The sequence below is a fragment of the Anser brachyrhynchus genome (assembly GCF_964034855.1).
Source record: "Anser brachyrhynchus genome assembly, chromosome: 1".
NCBI classification, from domain to species: Eukaryota; Metazoa; Chordata; class Aves; order Anseriformes; family Anatidae; genus Anser; species Anser brachyrhynchus.
This window is the reverse complement of record NC_137694.1, coordinates 115,299,212-115,324,295: the sequence shown is the minus strand read 5'-3', so window position 1 is coordinate 115,324,295 and position 25,084 is coordinate 115,299,212. Positions and strand designations below refer to the sequence as shown.

The 25,084-nt window shown below is 38.9% G+C and overlaps 1 protein-coding gene across 5 annotated transcripts in view; it reads right to left on the bottom strand.

The window, feature by feature from the left end:
• Window positions 1–25,084, bottom strand: part of DOP1B (DOP1 leucine zipper like protein B) — a 45,948-nt gene that overhangs the window by 5,899 nt on the left and 14,965 nt on the right. For 3 of the 5 annotated variants that reach the window (XM_080556182.1, XM_080556185.1, XM_080556183.1), the window contains exons 10-32: window positions 23,272–23,392; window positions 22,717–22,836; window positions 21,982–22,087; window positions 21,302–21,493; window positions 19,749–20,439; window positions 18,012–18,283; window positions 17,063–17,215; window positions 15,936–16,036; window positions 15,096–15,286; window positions 11,791–13,405; window positions 11,064–11,175; window positions 10,275–10,460; window positions 9,422–9,547; window positions 7,860–7,994; window positions 7,209–7,264; window positions 6,272–6,376; window positions 6,119–6,185; window positions 4,642–4,783; window positions 4,160–4,242; window positions 3,825–3,934; window positions 1,926–2,072; window positions 1,448–1,509; window positions 361–489 (exon numbers count right to left, since the gene is read on the bottom strand). In XM_080556182.1, coding sequence (XP_080412308.1) covers window positions 361–489; window positions 1,448–1,509; window positions 1,926–2,072; window positions 3,825–3,934; window positions 4,160–4,242; window positions 4,642–4,783; window positions 6,119–6,185; window positions 6,272–6,376; window positions 7,209–7,264; window positions 7,860–7,994; window positions 9,422–9,547; window positions 10,275–10,460; window positions 11,064–11,175; window positions 11,791–13,405; window positions 15,096–15,286; window positions 15,936–16,036; window positions 17,063–17,215; window positions 18,012–18,283; window positions 19,749–20,439; window positions 21,302–21,493; window positions 21,982–22,087; window positions 22,717–22,836; window positions 23,272–23,392 — 5,022 coding nt within the window. Of the gene's footprint in view, window positions 1–360; window positions 490–962; window positions 1,007–1,447; window positions 1,510–1,925; window positions 2,073–3,824; window positions 3,935–4,159; window positions 4,243–4,641; window positions 4,784–6,118; window positions 6,186–6,271; window positions 6,377–7,208; window positions 7,265–7,859; window positions 7,995–9,421; window positions 9,548–10,274; window positions 10,461–11,063; window positions 11,176–11,790; window positions 13,406–15,095; window positions 15,287–15,935; window positions 16,037–17,062; window positions 17,216–18,011; window positions 18,284–19,748; window positions 20,440–21,301; window positions 21,494–21,981; window positions 22,088–22,716; window positions 22,837–23,271; window positions 23,393–25,084 lie in introns of all 5 variants that reach the window. The other 2 variants (XR_013939604.1, XM_080556184.1) reach the window with 2 other exon arrangements.

The following is a 25,084-nucleotide window of genomic DNA, read 5'->3' as shown; positions in this document are numbered from 1 at the left end:
GTCCCTTGCACTCTATTAACAAGTATGTCATTCAGAAGAAGTCTGAAAACATAGGGGTTTTTATATTGGACAAAATTATGTCAAAACTGACATTTGAGGGGAACAATAACCCAAGAGTGGCTGGTAGAATGCCACAAAATAATCCTGTTTCCATTTATATTTCTAGGCCAAAGGCTTTGGTTATGCAGATTCCTGTCTCTCTCTTAATGAGATTGTTTTTGGTAGAATTCAGAGATTCATAGTATCATAAATTTTAAGAACTCTTTTTAAAAAATGGAAGTATGACATTCCTTTCTAACACAATTTATGTATGTATCACAGCTGAATAAAAAAGGCAGATGAAAAGACCACAAATTTTACCTTGTATTAAAGGAAGATACAGATGATACTGATCAGTTTCTCCACTGAAGACAGCGAAAGCTTGCCGCTTTAACAACATTGCTTTTTGCTCAAAACTTGGGTAGAGTTTTAAGGCGCTGCTCTGCATATCTAGAACATACAAGAATTACTTCTTATCTACCATATAAAGACTTATTGTGATTTGGGATTAAAATAATTTCAATGTCCTGAGATATTTTAAAAATATAAACTCTCTTTAGGTCTATGGATTGGAATAATGTATTGGTGTTGATCCAGATCTACTCACACTAGTGGGAAAATTACACGAAGCAAACACTGCAGCTCAAATGAGGCTGCCCAGTATTTTCAGGCCGTCTCAGTCCTAACATGCATGAATCTCCTTCTCTTTTCAGCCTCTTAAATCCATAGAGGAGTGCTCTCAAGACTTACTGAGCAAAAACTGAGATGGTAAGATAAAAAATATATATTGTTTAAAAAGTGCATTAAAGAATTGACAGTTCTGTATTGTAACCCTTCAACTACTCTCTTTTAAGAAAGGTCTGAAAAAGGGACAAAAGCTTCTGCTTCTTTCAAAGCTCCAGGCAAATTCAAGGGGTCCAAACCTGCCTCTTCCCCAAGGACTTGTTCTTCTGCACTGTCCTCAAGCCTGAATTAGAGATCAAAGCATGTTGCTCAAAGGTTTTCTGCACAGGTGCACCACATTCCTGCAGCTCTATGCAGTACACAGATGCATGCAGAGTTAGCCCAAGTCTCCTTGCTTTGTAACAGGCAACAGTTGCTACAGTCACACTTCAAGAACTTAAAATTACCGTCAAATGTGCTTGCAGGAGTCCAATATTAATGTTTATTGAACAAAAATACTTTTAAATATTGTTTGGCATGTTTTAAACATTACCAAAATACAGAGTCAATTTAGAAAACTTGTTCAATTTAGTTTTTAGCAGAGAATAAAGTTGGTAACGATCAATTATGCAGATGCAGCATTCTCTGCATTTTATCAATACATTATTAAAAATACAACTAATAGCTGAAAAGCAAATACAATTCAAAGTAATGTAGAAATAAGTCAGCAGTAGCTAGTACTTACTCATCAGATCTTTAAACATAGTTTTCTCGTGTGTCAGAAGATGATCAATAATGGATCTCCAACTGGATAAGATATAGAAGGAATTAGACAACCAGAGAAAGCTTTGGTGTAGATTCACCTCAAAAGATTTTGTAAAATATTTCATACTGGGAAAGAGTTTCCAAAGTGTATTCAGAATGCAGAATCTTACGTATTTTAACACATACTATATTATAGGTCCTTCAGCTCTATTATGTGCAGTTCTCAAATCACTAAGGGGAGTTATCAGCATGAGACACATTTATTCTTCTGCACCATAAAGAAAATTTAAGTGTTTATAATCCATTTAGCATAATAAGTTGTTGAGCCCCATTTTTAACGTTATTAGATTCTGTAAGAATGCACTAAAGAGAATTTCCAATATTAGCCCATTCTCCTTTAAACCTTTCTTTGCAAATCATAGAATAGAATCTTGGAGCGCTGCAGTCTCACGTCTTACTGATTGCATGAAGTGTCCATTTGGAAAAAAGCTGGATCCATATACAGCTCGAGAACTTCTTTTTTCCAGGCTCGCTTGGTATAGGCGTATCCACTCAATGAGCCGAGCAACTGAGAACCAGCACGAAAACTAGGAATGTTGTAGGTACTGGGGGAAGAAAACAATAATAATAAATATCAATCTTTAAAAAGTTAAATTTATGTACTCAGAAAATTAACTGGGTTCCCCAGAATTTTTAACCAAATTATCTCAGTAACAGGTAGGCTATGTCTACATTATCTCATAACTCATAGCAGTAGGAGATCTGTTGATCAAAGCAGTTTGTGCAGAAGCTCCTCACATTTCCAGTGTACCTTTTTTTAGGGAGATGTTTTTGGACTAGACATTTCACAGCACTGCCTGTCTCCACTACAGGTGTGGTTCAAAACTTCCCCAAAAAAAAATTTCCAAACTGGTCAACAGGCTCGGCAAGGCATAGCAGTGAAGGAGTGCTGGGCCCAAGCATAAACTGGTAAGAGGATGGAGAAGAGACCCTCCATGAACTGATGCTTGTCCTCTGGCACCTTCGTTCTGCTGAGGACACAGACACCAAACAGCTTCCTGGGAATCCTGGCTACAGCAGCTGCTCTGACCATGGCGGAACTCAGGTTTCAGGCTGGAGAGGTGGCACTCAGACTAACAGGAGTACGACTTTTAGTTGAGAAGGGATGCAGTCAAGGTCCTCCAAATGGAGACAAATCACAGCATTTACTTCAAAACTAAACTACTGCTCAAAATTGCTAATGTAAGCATAGTCATCATTACCCTGAATTCTGTTTGTCCATTACAGCAAAGAGAATGGTCAAGAAAATCATTCTAAAAGCACAGAATCATAACTTAATGCAAAACCCAGCAATGTCTGCTATTGCTGCATGAGTTTGGTGGGGCAGAGTGTACACTTACTGGATATAAAAGATATGCTCCCAAAAGGGAAGTTTTGTATTACCCTGTTGTGGAGGATGGCTCATCATTCAAATTGTAGAACCACAGAATGGCTTGGGTTGGAAGGGACCCGAAAGACCATCCGGTTCTAACCACCCTTGCCATGGGCAGGGACACCTCCCACCAGACCAGGTTGCCCAAAGCCCCATCCAACCTGGCCTTGAACACCTCCAGGGATGGGGCATCCACAGCTTCTCTGGGCAACCTGTGCCAGTGCCTCACCACCCTCATGGTAAAGAATTTTCTCCTTACATCTAATCTAAACCTACCCTCTTTTAGTTTAAAGCCATTATCCCTTGTGCTGTAACTACAAGATCATCAGAAAACTAAGGCACAGAGAACTTAAGAATAGCTGACAGGCTCACTGATTCTACATCTGAGCAGCTTTGCAAAGTAATGGTTGCAAAATCTACCTAGTAGTCATGCTCATTACCTGTGCTCTTCCCTTTGGGAGGCACGTGTGTGTCAACAGCAGAAAGAGGGTGGTGAAAAGTAGTCTCAGAGGTTTATTTTAACTGACTGTGCCTCATTCCCTAGATTTTCCACAGTGAGCAGAGATTGAAGTTCTTCTGGGGTGTCATTCAGGACAGCAGTCTCTGAGCGCAGTTTTACAGGACTATGGCTCATAAAGGAAGTTTCCCTTTGTTGGGGAAACCTTCACTTGGGAGACTACAGATAATTTTCTAGATCAAAAGATCATGGTACGGGAAGGTAAAGAAAGGGAGAACATGTTTGTCTGTTCCTTACAGCTGATGACCAAATTAGAAAATTATTTGTATGAGACTTTGTACTTCAGATCTCCAACTTTACAGTTCCCCTTCACTATTAGGCACTCCTGAGAAGAAGGAAAACCAAAAGTCTTACAGTGTGGTCAAAATCAGACCTAATAAAAATCAGACGTGCTGAGAGAGAAGTCACCTGTGGTTGCGTAGGTAAGGAAATACATAATATAGCAGACGGGAAATCAATGGCACAGCTTTCTCCTTCTCATCACTCCGGTAAACCATGTCCAAAAGAGAAGCAAGAACCTTAAAAATGAAAAGAATGTCTCATTAAACCTATAGTAGGTATTTCTCACAAAGGGGAGAAACATGCTGTTTTTCAAGATAGGATGTGTGCGCTCATGGGATGCCTCGTTAAATATTTAAGCTCCAATTTAGTTTATCAGAAAAACCTAATGTATTCCTCTGCTCAATAATATCAATAAATAACCATGGATGAGAACAGCAACTGGAACACTGGATCCTACTTACTTCTGCAAGGAGTGAAAGAGCTTGGACGCTGTATATTGAAGGAGCAGAGGCAGAAACCATTGACGATGGTGCCACTGAAGTATCTACGAGAGGCAAAATCAATCGTTTAGTTTTGACTTCAGACATGACATGGTTAAATTTTGCTGTTTGCTAATTTTCTTCCCAAACAGAACTGTTTCTTGCATGCTGGTATTACAATGAAATGCTCCTGGGCATCTTGCCACAATGACATACTTCATGCCTCGTGCTGTTCTGTCCCATGTATTGCATGCACCTGTGATAACTTCTCCTCTGTATTACATACAGTATGTAGATATTTAGTAAACCCACTTAAGTTGGCACTGTTAGTGGAGGGCAATGAATATTTTTACTTCCATCTGTATTACTTCCTTCTCACACAAACAGCACACTGACACATTGTACTCTTTACTGACTTAAGCAGAAGAGAGAAAGCAATGGAAAGTCAGATGAAATCACATTACCATTCATATCTTCAACGTTGAACTCATCTGGTAAAATCTGAGGCTGAGCTTTCACCTCCAAGTTCCGACTCAGCCAACTAGTCTGTTCCAGAGAAGAACCAGCAACAGTCCCTACAGCCTCCAAAATCTTTTGGGTCACCTCCTGTAAAATAACCAGACAATACATCATCAGATGAAGCCTACTGTTACTTGGGCAATCCAGTGAAGTCCTTTTTTACATGGAACTTGTTAGGAAGATCAAAAGTAGGTGCTTTTATATCTTAGAAACATAAATACTTCTCTGATCTATTTACTTATCTGTGCTCAAGATAAGCTACTGCTCACTTCAAATAAAGCAAGGCATGAAAATGGGAAGCAGGAAAAAAAATCAAGTTAGACTAGCATGGAAGTTTTGGTAATGATTTTCCATGCAAGTCATTACCACTAATACAGTATCTGTTCAGCATCAGTCCTGACACACTTTCTGCATTAGATGTCATCCATCACAGACATATCTGAATTGTTCAGCCCCTCATAAATGGCATACAGATGCCTGTATTGTTTTGAAACCTCCTAGTTCCTTTTTCTTCCTTCCATATTTGGAGAGCATTAAGTGAGGATGAGTTCTGTCTTACGGAAATTCATCTGTCCATATTCAATTCTTTATGTTAGTGGTAAGACAGACAGCCCATCAAACTATATTCATAGCCACGTTTTAGCACATTTTATTCCAAGTGAAATGAAAAGCTGGTCACTCTAGGGAAGCCAAATCCCAAGTACCCAAATTAAAGCAGAGGTCATGTGAAGAAGCTAAAAGATAAGATGGCAAAACAGTCTGTTTTATAACGACTGCCATTTCGCTGGCCAGTCTCTGAAGCAGAAGTGGAGACTCACAAAAGTGTTGGCACACAGAAGTACCATAGCCATAACATTGTCTCACCTCATAAGAAGCGTTTGGTTGGCTCAGAGCCAAAACTGCACCTAGATGTGTAGTGCTTAAATTGTTCTAGTGAAACCACAGTTGGTAGAGGAAGAGAATCCTGCTCTGCTCCACCCCTTCTTTAAATAAACACGAGCCGATAGTCATTTACGTTGCCAAATCCAGCTATGAGCTTCAAGGATAAATTATGCTACTAATTTTCCTACATAGTTTTGAGATTTCAATACTTACCCACGTGACATGAACTCATGACCATCAGATTTGTGTTATGATTTGAACTCTGAGAAAAATCGTATAATCATCCAGGAAAAACAGCTTTGAACAGTCCACAGTTGCCACTGTGTTTTCATGCATTTTTGACATTTTGTTAGAGACATCCCACGCATCATGTCTCCCATATTTACCAGGTGTAAGTTATAACATGTGAATGCACATTCAAACATTCTAGAAAGACAGGTGAACTCAGACACAAAGTACACATCAGGCCACCTCCACTTTTACTTAAACAGTGCCAGATGTATGAACTAGAAGAAAAAGTTATACACGTATAGACTGTACCTGCAAGTCTTTTTGGTCTTTTTTGTTTTCTAGCGTAGGTGTCCTGGTCACAAAGTCATTCAGAGTACTGTGGGAAAATCAATTCAATCTGAGTTAGCAGTTGGATAGGTCTACTTGAAACATCCATAAGCCTTCTTCTCTCTTATGCAGTACCTGAGAAGCAGAAAGTGTCCAGGAGGAGCCAAGTTCAACTGCACAGACTCCTTCAGAAGTCCTAATAAGGACTGGAAGTTCTCCTGCAAGGCTGAGACAGGCAGTCTACCAAAAAAAGAACACCAAACACACCCAAGTCAGAAGTTAAGAGTTAAGGCAAAAAACAACATACATGTGTAACTTGGTGGCCCAAAAGCTTCCATCGATATCAGCCCTTCAGATCCTGCACCTTCCTAACTGATCCAGCAGTATGGTCTAAGTATCTGGTGCCACACACTGTATGTGTGCGCTAGCATCCGTAAATGCTAGCAGCACGTGCAGTATGCCAGCACTGTAAAAGTGGTGGTTTTCCAGGGGAAAGAAAAAGCATAAAGTTTATCTAACTCCACTGCCTGCCAGCTTACTTCATCTCCATTGCTTATTGCATACAGTATATTGTACGGTCTAATAAATCCATATGAGAAAAGGCAAGTATATGAGGAAAAGTTTGATTAAAGGAATATTTTCAATCAGCTGTCTGACCCACTAAATGTCCAGCATAGACTGCAGCCATAGCAATTTTATTGTGCCTTTCTGAAAAGGAAGGAAAATGCAGAAGTTCTCTATTGATTCCTCTGGAAACACAGACCAAATAAGGCAAAAGGTCATAAGAACACACACAAGTGTCTTGCTAATTAGATGTCTGAAGTATATTGCTCTAGTAGTATGAAATGAGACTTCTGGACTGGCATTATCAACAGATCAATGGAAAAAAATGTCATAGCCCAGTTATTTTGCCTATCTGTCACGTAACAATGAAGTGGCAACAACCATTTCCTACGCAAAGGTGTTCTGTGACATTGTGACACGAAGATCAAAGTAAAGCGAAAATAGCAATGCTAGCTGTTATCCTAACACTTTGAGTAAAACAGAAAATGATCTTATATGACTAAATTACCTTTGAATGAAAGCATAACTGAACTGCAGCATTGGAATATCTACAAGAGAGGATTTCTGAAAAATAAAAGCAAAAATGCAGTTATTTGCTTTCAGAAGAACAGAAAGCCCAAGCTGCTGGAAAACACAACACTTCTAAGAAGCCACTGGTACTCCAGCAGGTGACCAGCCATGATACAACTATCTATACAACAGTACAAGGGAATTCTGAGCTTTAATAGAGCACCCCTGTTTAAAAGTAGTCACATTACTTCTAATATCCACTGCAGTTTTTCAGAGCTGTAGAAGCTCCCATGATGGCATGCATCACAGCAGTACTGGCTTCCTTGAAAGCCAAATGGAAAATAGAGTCAGCATAAAGTACTTCTAACTGTTCAGATAAGGGTAAAGGAATAGAAACATGTCACTGAGTCATCATCTCTAATATCAAGAGGACCCTCCACCTTTTCATTACCAGCAACTTCTCTAGCAAAAATATTCTAAAGAATCTACTTACACTGATTGATTACAGAAACCCACATTCTGGAAAACATAACAGGAACAAAAGAAAATTTCACACTTAAAAAGTAACTTTCCTTCTAACAACATCTAACATATGTTGTTCTAGGTCTATTCCAATGTATTAAGAAAACAAAATTATCTTCCTGGTTACCTCTTCACCCTTGATTTGTGATGGTTTCTTGACTACTTCTTTGACTAGATGTAATATGGTATCAATTTTCAACGTGTTAAGTGCACATATTAAGTCCACAAGAATAAGCTGCGATGCACTAGCCACTGGAAGAATCTGATGAAACAAAACAAAAAACACATCTGTCAGATCACTGTACCATGCAAACCACAAACCTGAAAAGCAGCTTTCCGTGTAACAACTCAAATATCGTTACTTAAACAAAACTTAAATGATAGAAGTTAAATCAACCATGCAAAAATTCCCCACAGATTTCTCCCAATACCTTTATGAAGACAGTTAAATGCTGGGTCCTGCAACTGGGTCTTAACAACCTGATGCAGTGGTATAGGCTCGGCAAAGAGTGGCTGGGAAGTTGCCCGGCAGAAAAGGACCTGGGGGTGCTGGTTGACAGCCAGCTGAATGTGAGCCAGCAGTGTGCTCAGGTGGCCAAGAAAGCCAACAGCATCCTGACCTGTATCAGAAATTGCGTGGCCAGCAGGACCAGGGAAGCAATCATCCCCTCATACGCAGCACCAGTGAGACCGCACCTCGAGTCCTGTGGTCAGTTTGGGGCCCTCACTAAAGGAAGGATATTGAGGTGCTCAAGCGTGTGCAGAGAAGAGCAAGAAAGCTGGTGAAGGGACTAGACTGGTGAAGGGACTATAAAGACTTATTAGGAGCAACTGAGGGAACTGGGGTTAGTTTGGAGAAGAGTAGGCTTAGGGGAGACTTCATTGCTCTCTACAGCTACTTGAAAGAAGGTTGCAGCAAAGAAGGTGTCAGTCTTTTTTCTCAGGTGACAAGTCATAGGACATGAGGAAATAGACTCAAGTTGCACCAGGGGAGGCTTAGACTGGATATTAGGAAGAATTTCTTCCCTGAAATGGTGGTCAACAATGGAGCAGGCTGCCCATGGAAGTGGTGGATTCCCCATCCCTAGAGGTATTTAAGAGATGGGTGGACGTGGCTCTAAGGGAGACGTGGTTTAATGACTTGGTAGGTCAGGTTGATGGTTGGACTCAATGATCTTGAAGGTCTTTTTCAACCTAGATGATTCTATGATTGTATGAATTTCAGCATGCCCAAACAGAAGCAGAAAAGAAAGATCTTCTGTTCAGAACACATGCCTAGTTACAGAGAATATTACATCTCTAAACTTTCTCTGGAAATGGAGCTGATCCAAGATATTTAAAGTAAAATTGGCAAGTTGTAATCCTAAAATTACAACCCAGTACTGAATAAAAAATGGTTATTACTGTCAGACAAACTGCTAGATTGTCATTTTTATCTGATTATTTACTTAGGTTTAATTGTAGCCCTGATGTTCTGTGGAATTACATACAGACAAAAGCATTCTAGATTTGCCTTTGTCGCTTGTAAAAACAAACAAACAAAACCAAAAAAAACCCACCACCACCGAAAAAACAACCATCAAACAACCTATAAACAAGTCCAGAGTTTAAAGTCCAGAGTTATGATTGCATGAATGCAATGTTTGCCTCTACATTGCAAACCTAAGGGTTCCTTCTCTTTAGTTTCACCTTCATTTTACTTTGATTCCTATGAGGTTTCTTGCTATTCCACACTGCTGCAATTGCTGCCATCAACTGGATTCCAAGTTGTGCTGTCAATGGATTCATGAAGTCCAGTATTTTAGTTCTTAATGTCTATAGAGGGGGGAAAAAGAAAATATTCCTTTTAACTTCAGAAGGTAAAGGCTAACTCACAGTCTTTAAAATATTCTTCCTTTTCCAAAGATGTTCAGAAAATACACAGTAACAAAAGAATCTCTTTGTATATTTGGCAGTCAGGCCAGTTTTGCTAATTTGCTTATGAGTTACTTGTATCCTTCTTGGAGAAGGGAAGCACGTATGTTAGGAAACAGACTGCAAAATATAAAAATTTATTGTGTTGTTTTTTCTCCTACACGTACTTTTCACTACTGTAGTTTACCAATATCTACAGAAAAAGGGAAAAGCCTAGTATTTTTATTCCCTCAAGTACATGCTCTACTGCCTGCAGAAGGTGCAGACAATTGTTTAGCTCTACAGCAATTAGTAACAGAAACTCATAGAAAAAAAAGCAAACATATATATATATATATACACACACACACATTTATATATATTATATATATATACATAAATAAATAAAAAGGTCAGGTAAGGGACCGGAATAGGCATAAGGAATATGTAAAAATCTACTTTTATAGGAAGATACTGTAGATACTGTGCAAGTCAGGAGCTCATAAGAGTTCTTCAAAAATTCTTTATGCCCCAGTATCATTCTGGAACTGACAACGCTATTCCTATGAACTCTACATAAAATACACTGGGGAGGGGGAAGGAGACAACAGGGATGATGAGATATGCAGCAGTTTAAAAGAACTCCTACTTTGGTTGCTTTAAAGTATGCTGAGGAAGAGCCTTTAGTTGTTCCAAAGAAGTCAGTTGGTCTTTTCTGAGAGTCTTCCCTCTTTATAATGCTCCAAAGAAGGGACATGGTATTAATAATACGAGGCAATTCTTCCAAAATGGTGTTCCTAGCATTTCTCAGGTTTGCGGGCTCAGCTAATGACGACTGGGAAAGCAAAAATATGAATATTAAAATATATCATATTATGCACCACGGAGTGCTCTCGTTCTGTAATTAGGAGACTTTTGTAATGACAACTTTAATTCAGCTGTTCTATTTCTGAATTATACTGCTGCTGTTAAAGTCTACTGAGTTTGCTGTTGACCATTTTGGGACACAGAGAATCCATCTGTCTTGAAAATTGTTAAGATGCCATTGCTCTTATGCCAGACGTTATGAGAACAAAAATGTAGGGAATACATCAGAAAGCATGTTATCAACTCAAACAAAACCAGAACATTGTGTTAATGACAAAGCAACTATAGACAAGCTGCACACCACTAGTATTTGTGTGACTATGATCATCATGAACAATTTACTTAAAACTAACTTTCCTTTCTTCAAATAAAAAGAAACTAAGTTCAGTCCCCCCTCCCTTAACACTTTTACTTAGTTCACTTCCTTGATGTATTATCAGGCTTCTTTAAGGCTATCTTTCTTGTTCAAGCTCCCCTTTATGACTTATAGTCACCTCTGAGTAAAAAGCGATGCATGCTTTGATAAACGGGTGCCAAGATGTCAAGCAAGTGGTAGGCATTAAGCAGTTACCTTTTTAGTTTGATTAGGGTGATCCAGAAGGCAGAAGTGACCAATAGTTGTCAAACCTTCCAGAAGGGTTAGTGGGTAATCAGGCGTAACATTCTCTCTTTTAGTGGTTAAGCTTTGGAGGAAAAAATAAAAATAAAAGAGCTTAGCAGGCCAAGCAGTATTTCCATGAGTAAAAATTCCAACAGAGATCTATTTCTACTCAATAGTTAAGGAATACTGGAATATCAGAACAAATGATACACAAACTGTGCTTGGACAACCCCAATTCCTTGTCTAGATCTTTAAGAATAGAATTCTCCACCTCACCATAAATCTTTAATGTTCAATTATTTTTCCATACTCCTTTCACTTACTGACTGTTCTCAACAGTATCACTGTATTTTTCTTCTGCAGGGTCTCTATCCCCAGTTAGTCCTCCAACATCCTGAGTCTTGTCAGAACTGGACACTTCTTTGTACTTGGATGGCAAGCAGCATCACAGCTGCCGGTCATTCTTGCTGCTGGTCCCCTTTCCTCTCTTCATCCAACTGCATTGAGTCCTACTGCAACAGTACTGCATCCACCTCATCTGGGCTCAGGGGACAGATGCCTGCATATGCAGCAGGGTTTGAGAATCAAACTCTGGGAGCTACAGCGCTAAACGAGTAAGTTACTATGCACTACTCTGTAGTAAGGGGAACTTAAAAACAAGTTTCAGCATAATAAATCCCACACTGCGGACTCTTACCTTGCAGATGTTTTCGTGGATGTCTTCACAGCTTCATTTTCATATTGTTTGACAAGCTCATCCAGGTTTTTACATATCTGTACAACAAATGGTGCCACAGTCCAGCCTAAAGATTTTCCAAAATAGGGCAGGGAAGATGTGACTAAGCCTACCCAAGTGGGATGCATCCCATAGCCATACTCTGGTTGCAAACCTCTAACAACAGCAGAGACGAATAATCCCTGTGAAGTTATTGGGTGCGGATAGACATACTGCATTGCACCGATAGCCTGCTGGAAATTAAGAGCTTGCTGCCATTCCTTGGAGAGGTCTGGCTGATTCTCCTGCTCCTCATGAGTCTGTCCAAGATGGTGCTCCAAGATAATCAGTACCTGCAAAAGCTTTAGCAACTCAATCTGGAGAGGGTGTTCGCTCCATATTTGATCATGTCCAAAATTGATTAGGCTCTCTTCAAAAAGATCTTCTTCAGGAACATTATGATCTCCACCTGCCATAAGCAGTTCGTACCGCTTCTGACTTGTGTACATAGATGCAGACAAAGAAAGAAGAACAAACTCCTGAATTTTGCATCTTCCAAGCAAGTTGCGTATGAACTCTACATTCTTACTCTCTGCTGCCTTTGCCATGGTAGCCAGCTGGGTCATCATTCTAATCAAGACTTCCACGCTTTTTACCTGAACGTCTCTGTTGCCAAGCAGATCTCTGTGTGTAACCTTCAAGTAGCACGGATAATATGAGCGCAGAAAACTGAGACAGAGGTAAGTGAGCAATTCTATTAGAAGAGAATGGGGACACATGGTTGGGGACTGAGTTTGAAGTTTGCCATAAAAACTCTGTCCTACAAGAGCCTCCTGATGGCGAGCTAAGAGATTGTAAATAAGATTCAAATGTGCGGTGGAACTGGTATCCATGCTAGTACTAGCTACAGCTTCAATAAATTCTTTAGGGTTTGTTTTAAGCACTGCCTCCAGAACAGAAAAAGCATATAATACCCTCTTGGAATCATAAGGTTGCAAATATAACAGCATATGTTTGAACAGAGCCTCAATCATCTCTTGTTTTTCCTTCTGCTGTTTGAGCAACTTAGAGCTGGTAATTTCCTGGAGCTCCAAGTCCAGCTCTTCATCACTTGACAGAGATTCGGATGCTTGAGTCCTCTCGGAGTCAGCACGCACAAGGTTTAGCGCTACACTAGATTTGGAGCTTTCAGGAAGGGATGCATGGAAGGAACCTGCATGGTTTGTGGTCTCTTTGCCATCAGCTGCAGCACTGTCATTGTCCTCATTGCTCACTTCCTGCAGCTCCAGAGAAGGAGAAAAAGAAGATGTATTTTCACTGTCATGGCCTGTGCTGGTGTCTGCTGATTCTGTGTGCTCACTATTATCTTGGTCACCGTCTACCTCATGTGAAGTTACTGGATTGCAAGAGGCATCACTTTCAAACTGTTCAGTTTTTAACTCTGGCTTCTCTGGATCTTTTTCCACTTCTGCCCAAATTGCTTCTCTATCCACGGTGGTAAACTGGCTCAATGGAAGGTTTTCCTCAGAATTGCTCTCAGAGACACCAGATTCTTTCAACGAGGCCTTTTTCTTGTGAAGCCAAAGATGTATATCCTCTGGGAAAAAAAAAAATCAAGAAGAGTATACAATGGGCATTATACAAACATCCCCTATATGGAATAAATCATTGTAAGAAAAAAAAAGATTAAAAATAGTCTATTAATTGCAAAAATGAGAAAAAATAAATATATTTTTTTGAGGTAATGTTTTTTTTAAAGTGGTAGAGCAGTACTAACCTACTCTAAGTGCAAGAGAAGAGGATCAAAACCCTAAGCATGTATTGTTTCTCTTATGCTATGATTCTCTAGATGCGATAATCTTCATGCTTTCTGAGCATATAATGTTTGTTGAGATTAAGGAAATTAGAAGGTTAAGAACTGAAGTTATTGTTATTATTTTTTTAAGAGCTAATATTTTCCTTGTTTACATGCTGTGGAACAAGGAAGGAATATATTAGCTCTGTGTTTGTATAGCATCTGTTAAACAGGTCCTTTTGGATGCTATAAGTGTCTGCCATCTAATTACTTACCAATCAAGACAGAAAAACAATTATGCAAGCAGACAGCTAGGTTAACAGTAATGAAAGAGACAGATGACACAGAAGTTTCATTTCAAAGAAAATACTGGACACTTCTATGCTATCTTCCTGATCTGCTCCAGGAAAGAACCTTGACTTCTTGGGCTGTATAATGCAGGACATCTCATACCCATACTGCTCCCAGCAATCCCACAGCTGAATAGACTGCCAGCCTTCATAGGACTCCATGCTTGGAGCAATCCCTGAGTCTGTACTTACATCTCAGTGTTCCCCAGCTACTCCCCCCAGAGGTTTCTGTAATGCTAGTTGTCTGTTCCACATTTGCCACGTGATCATATGTGGTTCATAACAGTTCTCATCATAGATCTTAAGATGAACATTTCCTAACTGTCAAATTTAGTCACTCAAGGTAAAGACTCCCTGCCATATCCCTAAATTTGGGTGGCTGGAGGTGATCCTCAACTGCAAATCCCTCTCTCTGCATTCTAGCTATGGGATACCTCAAGCTGTATGCCACAAGGGGTGAGCTCTCCTCTTGAATCAACATGGATGATCTTTGGGCAAAGACAGTTTAATCTTCAGAAGTTGGCAGAATTAGGGTTGTGTGTGTGCACCCAAAACAGCAAGGTGTGCTTCACAACCTGTCTGATTATTTTAGCATGATGCTAGGGGAATCACTAACAAGAGACGTATTCTGAATAAAGAAAGTTGGTATGAGGGTGCACGGTCTGCTAGGGTAAGACTGGGCAGAAAGTAAGATTTGCTTGTCCATCCTGCCTACTGGAACAGTTCCTGGACTGACACAGTCACCAAATTGCTCCTGAATTCCATTTGGTTGCAGACTTAGTTTTGCTTGAGAAGGGATCCTGTGAACAGTGAATACACATGCAGTGTGGGTCATCTGGGAATGGCAACGAGAAGTGTGGGACAAGATCCCAGAGCAAAGCAAGAAGCAATCCAAACCAACAATGTAGGTGCAGCCACTGTAACAGAAATTGTCATTAGGCCTTGAACTAGCATGACTTACTCATGAACTCTGCGTTAGGCATCCCCAAAGGTACTTGGATGAGGAGGAATCTACAGAACTGAGGCCAGACAACCCACTGTAAATAGGATGCCATCGCAGTTCAGAGACCACCTTCAGTAGGTGTTCAGGAGTATGTAATGCTACGCCAACACTTACAGTTTCAGCCCAAGAACAGTGTTACCTGCTGAATTTTTCTGTTTGATGTAGTGGATGGACGTGCGTTGTGTCTTTGGATGAAGCAGCAGCAGCAGGACTGGTTCAAGAATCCGTGCAACATCATTAAGTGAGAGAGCACGGATCAGCCAGCCCTGTGCTGCAGCACCAATTGCGCCATCTGAACAATTGAGACTGTCCAGTACCACAAACAGAGACCTGAACAGAGAAACCAGAACGAATAAGAACAATTGAAATCCCTAAAAAAATTAACGCAAACAACAAAGTAGTGGCAGGGAATGGACTTAGCGCATGTTCAAGCAAGCATCAGCCAATAGCTCATCTCTGCTACCAACAGCTTGATCATGCACACTTTTTCTTCTACTTCACATGCAATTGCAGAAGCAAGGCCATACATATTTTCACACTGTAGAAGAAAAGCATGCTTTAAAGTTCTTTCACATATATATTGAGAAAGACTTTTAGTACTTTTGTCTCCATTTTTGTATAAAAGTTATGATCTCATAAATATGAAGTCACTCAAAACCAAAATAAGACTTTTTTCTTTGCGTTGGTTCTATTTTGTTTGGAAAAAGTCTAACCCACTCCAAAAGAAAAGTGTCTGCTAAGCAGGAACTTGTCTGCCTGAAGTTACTCTTCATACATGAAGCTCTTTCTATTTTTACAAAAACTTCCTTCATACAAGAATGTAAAAGCAGTCTTCAGTGCACCATGCATATTGAGCACAAGTAATAGTGCAAGTGAAGATCTTCCTTTTGCTTGCATGTCTCTACAGCAAATGTTTTTTCCAGCCCAGAAAAAAGAACAGAACAAAGCATAAATCCAAACCAGTGAAAGTGGAAAATACCTATCGAAGGACCGATTGTGAGAAGTTACTCTGCTGCCTTGGATCTCTCTGGTCAGATGCCACATGACAGAAAATCTGAACAGTGCTTCCAGCCTTGTCCCCTTTGCAAGGAAACAAAACAGATATGTTACTTTTCGCAGCATTTATCTCCGAGTAAAGTTTTAGTGATTTTTCAACTTCTAGCAAAACAATATGTTGTGTAGACAAACACTAATCCTTCTCAGGTAGTTTGAGAGCACTTGTTCATTTTGCAATAGGCTTAAATAAAATGCCATATACCCACAAATGCACAACCGAAACTTAACAGCCACAGTGCTTGCAGAAGAAAAAAACATATGCCAATACACCAAAAATGTATTTCAGGACTCTAATTGTGTAAACATTTAGACTATGTTTGGTGTTAGGGAGGTTTGAAAGTTAGATGACAAATAAGAATGCATTGCTATATCAGTTAGTGTTTAGAACTGGCAATTTTGTTTAAAAGGTTTTAAAAAGATGTCCAAACTTAAGTTTCAAAATTGCAAGTGAGAAAGTATGAAAACAACACTGAAGAACGTTGTTGTAAGTTTTGTTGTGCAAGACACTGCTCACAAATGAACTCTAGGTTATTAAAGAACTGTTTTGTCGTTAAACTAGATGAGTAAAGTAATTAAGAACTGGCTTAGTTTAAACACAGCTTACTTAATATAACAACTAAATACTAAAGGGTCAACATTATGCTGGCATATACCTACACGTTAAAAAAAATGTTTGGTTCAAATATGAAGTTTAGAAAAAATCAACACAAGAAAAAACGATTTGAGACTTAGTCATGGGGCTGGGGCATTTTGGAAATAATGACAAAAAATGCAAGCTTTTAGATGCTACGTTATTTGGGCCAAAACAAAAAATGCTCCAGCATTGACTGATACAGCTTGCATCTGGGGTTTAAATTTAGCAGTAGTCTCATGATGAATCAGCCCCAGGGAATCGCAGTGGAGTGGACAGGGAGTCTGTTGGACTCCTGAGAGACAGAGGGACCATGGAAGCGAAGAGCTGGGATGGAAGGGACCAGATATAGTCTAGGAAGCATTGGAACAACTCTATCTCAAGTGATGATGGGTCTTCACAGTGAGTACAGAACCTACCTTATCATGATCCAAAAGCGCATGGCATATAATGTCTTCGCAGATATTTGCTGATGGTGCCAAGCAATGCAGCCTGTAGAACAGTTCCACACAGGCAATATGATGTTCCCGGGTCTCTTTGTTCAGCTGATTCCAGAGCACACAGGCTACTCTCTAGAGTATAGTAACAATAATAAATAATATTAACAACAACAACATTTCTTCACTGACTTAAAAGCTTTCTATTGCATAAAAGTACTCCACTACTGAAAGGGATTTCCAAATCTTAGTTTGGCAAAGAGCAAGAATTCAGGTCACACACTCGAACCTAAAGGAATGCAACATTCCTAACCTGGTATTACAGGATAGGTAATTCAAAAGGGACATGCACCACAAGTTGAGGAAAGCACTTCTGCTTCTATTTTCTGGGTCAAAACATTACAGATTATACATGTGTCAGACACAGCAGCTGTAAGCACAGTAATTAACAGTAAGAGCCTGGAACCAACCCTCATATCAATAAAAGGTCAGGATAAGGAGAGCATCTTTGATATACTAAAAACAAGGAGGGGGACATATTCTTCTTATCATTTACCTACTAATATTGCCTCTTATCTGAAAACTTCTGAGTGGTATCAAAGCTCTCCAGAGCATAGTGTTTAGGCTAAGAAAACCTAGCACTTCAAGTCAGAAATCAGCTGCCTCCACCCCACAGAATCTGGGCACAGAAACCAAAAAGCAATTCAGAAATAACCTGTCACTTTTGAACAACCTATTGTGAAGTAAATGAATAAGAATAAAGTTGCTTTAAAATGCTTGTGGAAGCAAAAACAAAACAAAACAGAAAACCAGCAGTGTCATTGTAACATGAATATAGTGCCCCAAACATTCCTATTCATGTTTCCTTCCCCACCCCATCCCTGGATGTAGAGTGCGTATGGGCAGGGAAAAAGAAAAAGAGTATTGATACCTGGTAGAAATCTGTTTTCTCTGAGATGATCTTCAGAACTCCAGGAGCAATGGGAGGAAGTGTGACCATCTGCAGCTTTCCAAGGAAGGGGTTGTGCCCAGAGACTTTGTATCGCTTCATTCTGTCTTCTATCACAAGTGCCAGTGACTGGGAATGGTTGATCACCTCCAGAAGCGTGAAGATGGACACATTCTGAACATAGCAGTCATTCACACAGCAGCATACTGTCATTAAGGACTTCAGCCACAGAGGGAAGCTGGCATCACAACCTCCTCAGAAGACAAGCAAGAAAAAAAAAAAGTTTGAATACTCTAAAGCTCATGGTCATATTTCCAAGAATTCTTCAATCAAGCTCACAGGACCCAGAGACAAAGACGACCGCTCAAATCCGACTGCGAAGAGCTCGCTTCAAAGCAAACTATACTTTTTCCCCTGCTTCTTCCAGCAGAAAGCTCTTACAGGACCTCTGTGACCCACTAACCAATGGATTTCTGCTTTCTAATTTGTTTACTCCCAAATAGTTTTACAGCTGCTGTTTTTTCAGCTGTCATTTTCAAAACTAACAACAGAAGCCTGCTGATCCAAGGATGCTCTTTGGAGTAGCATTGAGGCTTAACATTTCAGCAACCATAAAGCACACGAGGAACTGATACGGCTAACAGCAAGTCAAGCCACTTTTGCCTCTCCTAAGTGAATAATCAGATAAAGTTTTATTAGGACTTGACTGGAGACAGTCTCAAGTATGAACTCCTACCTCTGGATACAAAGCCAAATACTTTAACTGTTTTACCACCACAAAAAATGGACATCTGTCCTGTATTGCATTCAACCCAGACCTTCGTTATTATAGGTTCTCTCCTTTTGCCTTTAAATCTTACTCTATTCTCCAGGCTGTGCAGCTGAAAATTACTTCGAAAATAATTGATAATCCTACTACAATATTCCAAAGAAACATAATTATGAAAGCAAATCTTCTAAGTACATTGCTGACCACGTGGAAGGCACTGAAAATATGCAGAAGTGTCCATGTCAAGCAGGCAGCTCACCCATGCAGATGATTAGCATATCACTACCTTGACAAGGAAGATAGCAGAAATTTGTAGTGAGGTAGAGAATCCAAAGTTCCAGTTTCCTATCTCTCCATTCACTACAAGCCCATCTTGTCAACAAGCCTTCAGGCCAGTAACTGCTGCTGCTAAAACTAATGAAAACTCCCAGCACAAACAGGCCCTCCAATTATACAAGACTATTCTTATACATTAGCTTGAATCAAATTCCTTTGAACTTTGAGAGTAAGGGAAAGGGCTGTTCTGCTTCTGTTATGGTTTGGAGCTCCAGTTTTCCATCTACTCTGCCTGCTTTTAACACTTCTTACACTTCTTTTTGTGGTTTTTTTTTTTTCTTTTTTTGGGGGGGGGGGGGAGGCGCGGGTGTTGAAACTCCTGAACCCTGCCACAAACTCTCCAGGCCACAAGACCTTTCCAGCCCTTCAGCTGCAAGTTTGGTAGTGAAAGCTTTCCAAAGAATATGCATTTAAAAAGCTTGAGAAAAACTGTCCCCTCAGCTCCAAGACACAAAACACACACTGATGTGGTAACTCTCAAATTCACAAGCAACTTGCATTCAGCCCGGTCAGAAGGCATTACTACTGGTCACAACTTTTGCAAGTAAGTGAGCTCACACTGTTATTTGTGTTCTCAAATGCACAAGTCATCCAGCAAAGGAATCTTTTCTTACCAGGAATCTGAAACAAAGAGAGATACAGCTGTTCCATCTCCTCCTCTGAAAGGTAGACTGGGAATGTGGTACAATCCAACAACAGGTGACAAGCTGCAGCGAAAGCTTCCTTGCAGTCACCTCTAAGGGGTCCCAAGACAAGCATCACTTGTTCTAAGTCCCACTCTTCTTCCTTTTCTTTTTTATTACCAGAGTTGCGTTCAGAAGAAAGAAGATGGGAACTCTTGTTCTTGAACGGTGATCCTCGAACTGAGAACAAGTCTGAAAGTATTTGTTTAAACTGAGGTACAGTCATTTGCTTTGCTTCCCATGCACTCTTCTTCTTGCTAGCACTTTCAGGTAATCTGTAGCCATTTTCTTTTTTCTCTTTTCCCTCCAGACTCATTGCTGAGATGCTTTCATTACTTGCTTCTTGAAACTGCACCCCAAAAATGTATTTACTGGCAAACTTGGCAACCAGCTCTTGGATGCAGTGCAAAGTCTTCTGCATGCTCCCCCCTTTTTTCCAGACATCATCTCTCTCAAGGGTCACAGTTGGCACCCCTAAGTGCTGAGAGAGCTCTGGGGAAGACGTGCTTAGACCAATGCCACTGTCTTCTGACTTCAGGGGAGGGAATGGAGTCTCATCCTCCTCCTGAAGCACAGACTTGGTCTCCAAGGTTACATCCCCACTGTCCTTCTTCACTGGGCTCTAAAATAGAAACAGTAATGTGGTTAATGTGGCACTACATAGATCATTTTGAAGTATGTGGAACTGTGGTAAGCAGTGGGACATCGGGAAACACCAATGGAAGAGAAAAAAACAGTAACTGCAATTTCTTGATGCAGATTACTTTCATAAAATCAGTTATTGATAAGCAGTCCAATTCAATAGCATTTAAAACATAACAAATGTTTATGTAGTCCTCACAATCCTTGACTCATTAAACATCAACAGATCCGTGTCTACAGATACTTGGCAAATGGAAATGTTTCCTTAAAAACAATTAATCACTGGAACAGTATTACTTGTATCTGATTATTTCCAGCCAGATGCATTTATTTGTTCTACTGCAAAACTTTGCCAGGCTGTGCTTGTGTGACTGCTTCATGCCATCTACTCCTCGTTCGCTGTCATGGTCTCCTGCACCCAAATAATACCACATTGTGTTAAACCAAATTATCAGTTTAAAGCCTTACGGACCCAACCAGCTGTAATGCTGGGCTTGACCTGGCAACTCTTATCTTTAAGAACTGCATGACGCTGTGTGCCTTTTCAAACTGTTAAGATCATGTTCTTCTCAAGAGGTAGGATTATAGTCCCAGTTTCAGACAAGACTCCTTCATCCTCACAAATAATTCAAACAAGTCAGAAATGGATGCCCAATATAGGACACTGAATAGCTCTTAAAGGGGCAAAAGGAGATAAGTTTTGAAAATCTTTATTGCTGCAAGTTTTGAAAATCTTTATTGCTGCATTTATCATTGACATTTAAGTTTAGAGAATTAACATTTAAAAATAAGGTTTGTCACTATTAACTGTAAACATCTGTAAGTACTGGAGAAATACCTACCCCATTTCCACTGCCTGTCTCAATGTCCAAATAGGAAGGGGGCATTTGTACTTTGCTAAGCACCTTAAAACAGGTCCTTAAGGCATGAGTGAGTTCAGGTAAACCTAATACTTCCACGTTTTCCAAGAGAGATTGCACCATATAACTGAGCATCTGGGGAAGATATTGAGTCTGCACTTCAGAGTAGAGTTCCTAAAATAAATAAGAATTATTTAAAACAGTTACCAGATATTATTATTCAGCTGTATAGCAGCACTAGTTAATCATTAATAACATCGGTTCATGAATAGTTAAACTAAAAATTTGATTCAGTTCTATTCTTTCTTCTTTTATTCTATATGATAAAAACCAAATCATTCCCCAAATGTTTTAGGATAGTCAGTAAGCTACTAAGAGACAATAAGGTCCCAGCAAATGATTTACCCAAGAACAAAAAAAAAAAAATACACATTTTCATTCCTTTCGTAGAATTACCATATTTGAAAAGGAAAACTTTGCTTTTGCTAGGCAATAGCAAGGATAGCCATATAAAAGCACGTGCAACTATACTTTGCAGGATGTGTCATACATACACACATGCCTGCTCATTTGCTTATTTCCATTTTATGTAGTCATAATACAAATTATTTGTTTTTAAGCATCTAAAGATGTTTAAGTAGTTAACTGCAAGGTTGCCTTACCAAAGGAATCACGTCAAGAAGAAACACCAATAGTGTACAGAGCTCTGAAATTGTAGGAGGAGTGCTAACATTTTCAAGAGGATATCTCATCTTTGCGGATTTGTTTCTGGCATGGAGAGAAACTTCATTTTGTAAACTCTTTTCATGTCAAAATTCTTGTTAGAGTAAAATAGCTTCAGCAAAATAAGTACAAAATACTGAACTAGGCCTTCTAAGGCAAAGTAAGACGGGACTTCTAATACAGCAGCGTAAAACATTCTGTTAAAACCACCTAAACTGCAGCTTTTATGTGAGATGCTAAAGTGCTTCTAATTTTCAGATCAAATCTCTATAGACTATCTTACTAATTTAAGTATAACTTCCTGTCTTACATTTAAAAAGCAACAAAACAATATTTTTCCTCAAAAACACTTGTTCTTCCAATGAAGACAAAGAAACTATCTTCCCTGTCCACCTCCCCTCTTAAGCCTTTCCCACCCCTCAGCTGCCATTTTTAAACATCATTTCTTTTGTTGTTATTTTCTTCCAGGTTATTTTTTCATGCAATTGATTACTTGATTGAACTTCTGAATTCTTTTAGAATGAAACAGATATTTATTTTGCATGCTAACATATATTAAGGCCCTACCAAAATTTAAATGTTTTGATAAACTTTCTTTATGATCTTATATAGATATCTGTTAAGCAGCATTTTTGGGGGATGGAGAGGGAGCACTATTGTTTGATAACAAACACCTGAAACAATCTTCAAAACATTTGGTCATGTAATCCCAAAGGAAATCCGTGCTTAAGGATGTGATCAGTAAATTGACTGTTTTGACAATCTCCGAAGCATTTTTGTTCTCTTTGATTGCACTGTGTAAAAGAAGAAAATGTAAAAAAAGAAAAAGAAAAGATGTCAGTGAGGATTTTAAGAGCATGCATGTTATATAGTAGCTGATGCATTCTAAAAACTTTTTTCCTCCTTCCTCTGCAAGCTACAAAAAAGTGATTGCTTTAAATCAAGAACTATATCATACTGGAATGGCTAAATTTTGAGTATCTTTCTCCAAGATGAAAGAAATTAAACCTTATTTCATCAACACCAATGACATGCAGTGTACTTCATTTTTTTCTGTGCTAATCAAAGAGGAATCATGCGTGTGTGTAAAACGCTTGGAAAGTCATAGGAAATCTGGTCTTTTATACAAAAATATTAACTTAATATTACTAATATTAACTTATTTAAAGAAAGTTGGCTTAGTATATATGATATGATTTCAGTTCATAATTGCAAACTTGTAGTTGTACCTTGCAAGTATGTTGCCACTTTGATTGTAGCTGAGTTTGAGATCAGAACCAAGTGCATCTTTGCAGTAGGAATAAAAGGCTCTAATAACTTCAAGGAACAGATCCCCAACAACCTGTGGCCCTACAATTGAAGGAAAAAAGTATCCTGTAATTGTACCAAAGTGATTGCCAGGCAGTTTAGTTAAAAGTTTATTTAAACTTAAATTAGAGGTTACTAGATCAAAAAAAAAAAACAAACCAAACCAAAACATTAACAACAAAAAACAACAAGATTTCTGAAGTATGAGGAAAATGTTTATGTGGCTTTTTAAAATGTCAGAGTTTTTGAAACATCTCAGTTAAAATGAACTTAACTACTTAGTTTTTTATTGTTGGTAGGGGTTTTTGTTTCTAAACTTCAGTTAATACTACTCTGTTTCATTTTTAGGAACTTTTAAAGTAATATCTGGGAAGAAATAGTGCTGATGCCGCATTACACTTGAAACAGTTCAGTAAGACACCTACACTGCAGTCATTTGTAAGTGGGCATAATCACACTATAAACCTGCAATTCACATACCAAGAATAATCACCATGCCTGTATCTATGAGAAAATAGCAGATTTCCCAATACACATTTATCCTAGTAGCCTTGATTAAATTTTGAGGAACAAAATCTGAAAAAAAAAGTTATGTAATTGAGGAAGTTCAAGTTAGATGTGTACTGTCAACCACACCTGATTTTCATGGTCAGTACTTCTTTGTTTTATCTGAAATTGTATATAAACAATAAACGTACAAAACCCCAAAAAACAGAATTAAAAAAAATATATATATATATCTAAACCATTCCAATGAGTGTTTCTACAGCAAAAAAAAAGTTACAACACTAAGAGTAGCAGAAAAGGTTGAAGATTCTTGTTATATTTTCTATTGCTACCTTTAAAAAATAAAGTTCTGTTGCTAAACTGATTTCAAAAGGAAGTGAAAGTCATACTGGCTTAAGGTTCAGTAAGTTATCATTTGTGTGCTGATCAAAACAGAAAGAATAATGCTGTATAATGTAGTTCTGCAAAATAATCCATATTTGTGGTTCAGTTTAACACTGTCAGCAAAGTAAAACATATAATAGGATACTGTCTGTCGTTTACTTTCTAAATTAGGATACAAATTACTCGACTAATCTAACAACCTTAGGCAACTGTCCTTCCTTCAATATTTTTCTCAGGAAATAAAAATGCTTTCTATAATATGTTTTAATCACAACTGCTTTTTAGATGTTCTTTAAAAAATGTAACAGCTGAAGGAGATATTGGTACCACTGTCTTATAAACAGACTAACAATTGCTTCTATTAAGGTAGTGTTCATTTGTTAGGTAAGTAACACAGAATTCTGATTTTCCCTGGCAATGCTCTGATAACACTTTACTATGAAATGTGCTTTCCCGACCCATGAAAAAGGGTAATCTTACCAGACACAGAAGCCTGTAAAACCAACTGCCACTCAAGAGTTTAGGCTCAGTACATGAGTTTTATTCATGATACAGACTACAGGCGTAGTGAATGGTAACATCTATCCCCAGTAGGATAACACCTACAGTACTGAGGGATACTGTCAGGCATTAAGACTGTTGGCTTCTAAAAACTATCCGCTTGTACGTATCAGATTCACATAATGTAATTGCAAAGATTTATCTGTATAAGGTTCTTACAAAATCCTGTGAAACCCTAAAATCTGTCCAGTCCTTTTAAGATTTTATTTTTTGACACAGAAAAGAGAAGTTGCCCTTTAAAGGGCAGGCTAGCAGGGCCTCACCGTTAGGGAGCTTCTTGTA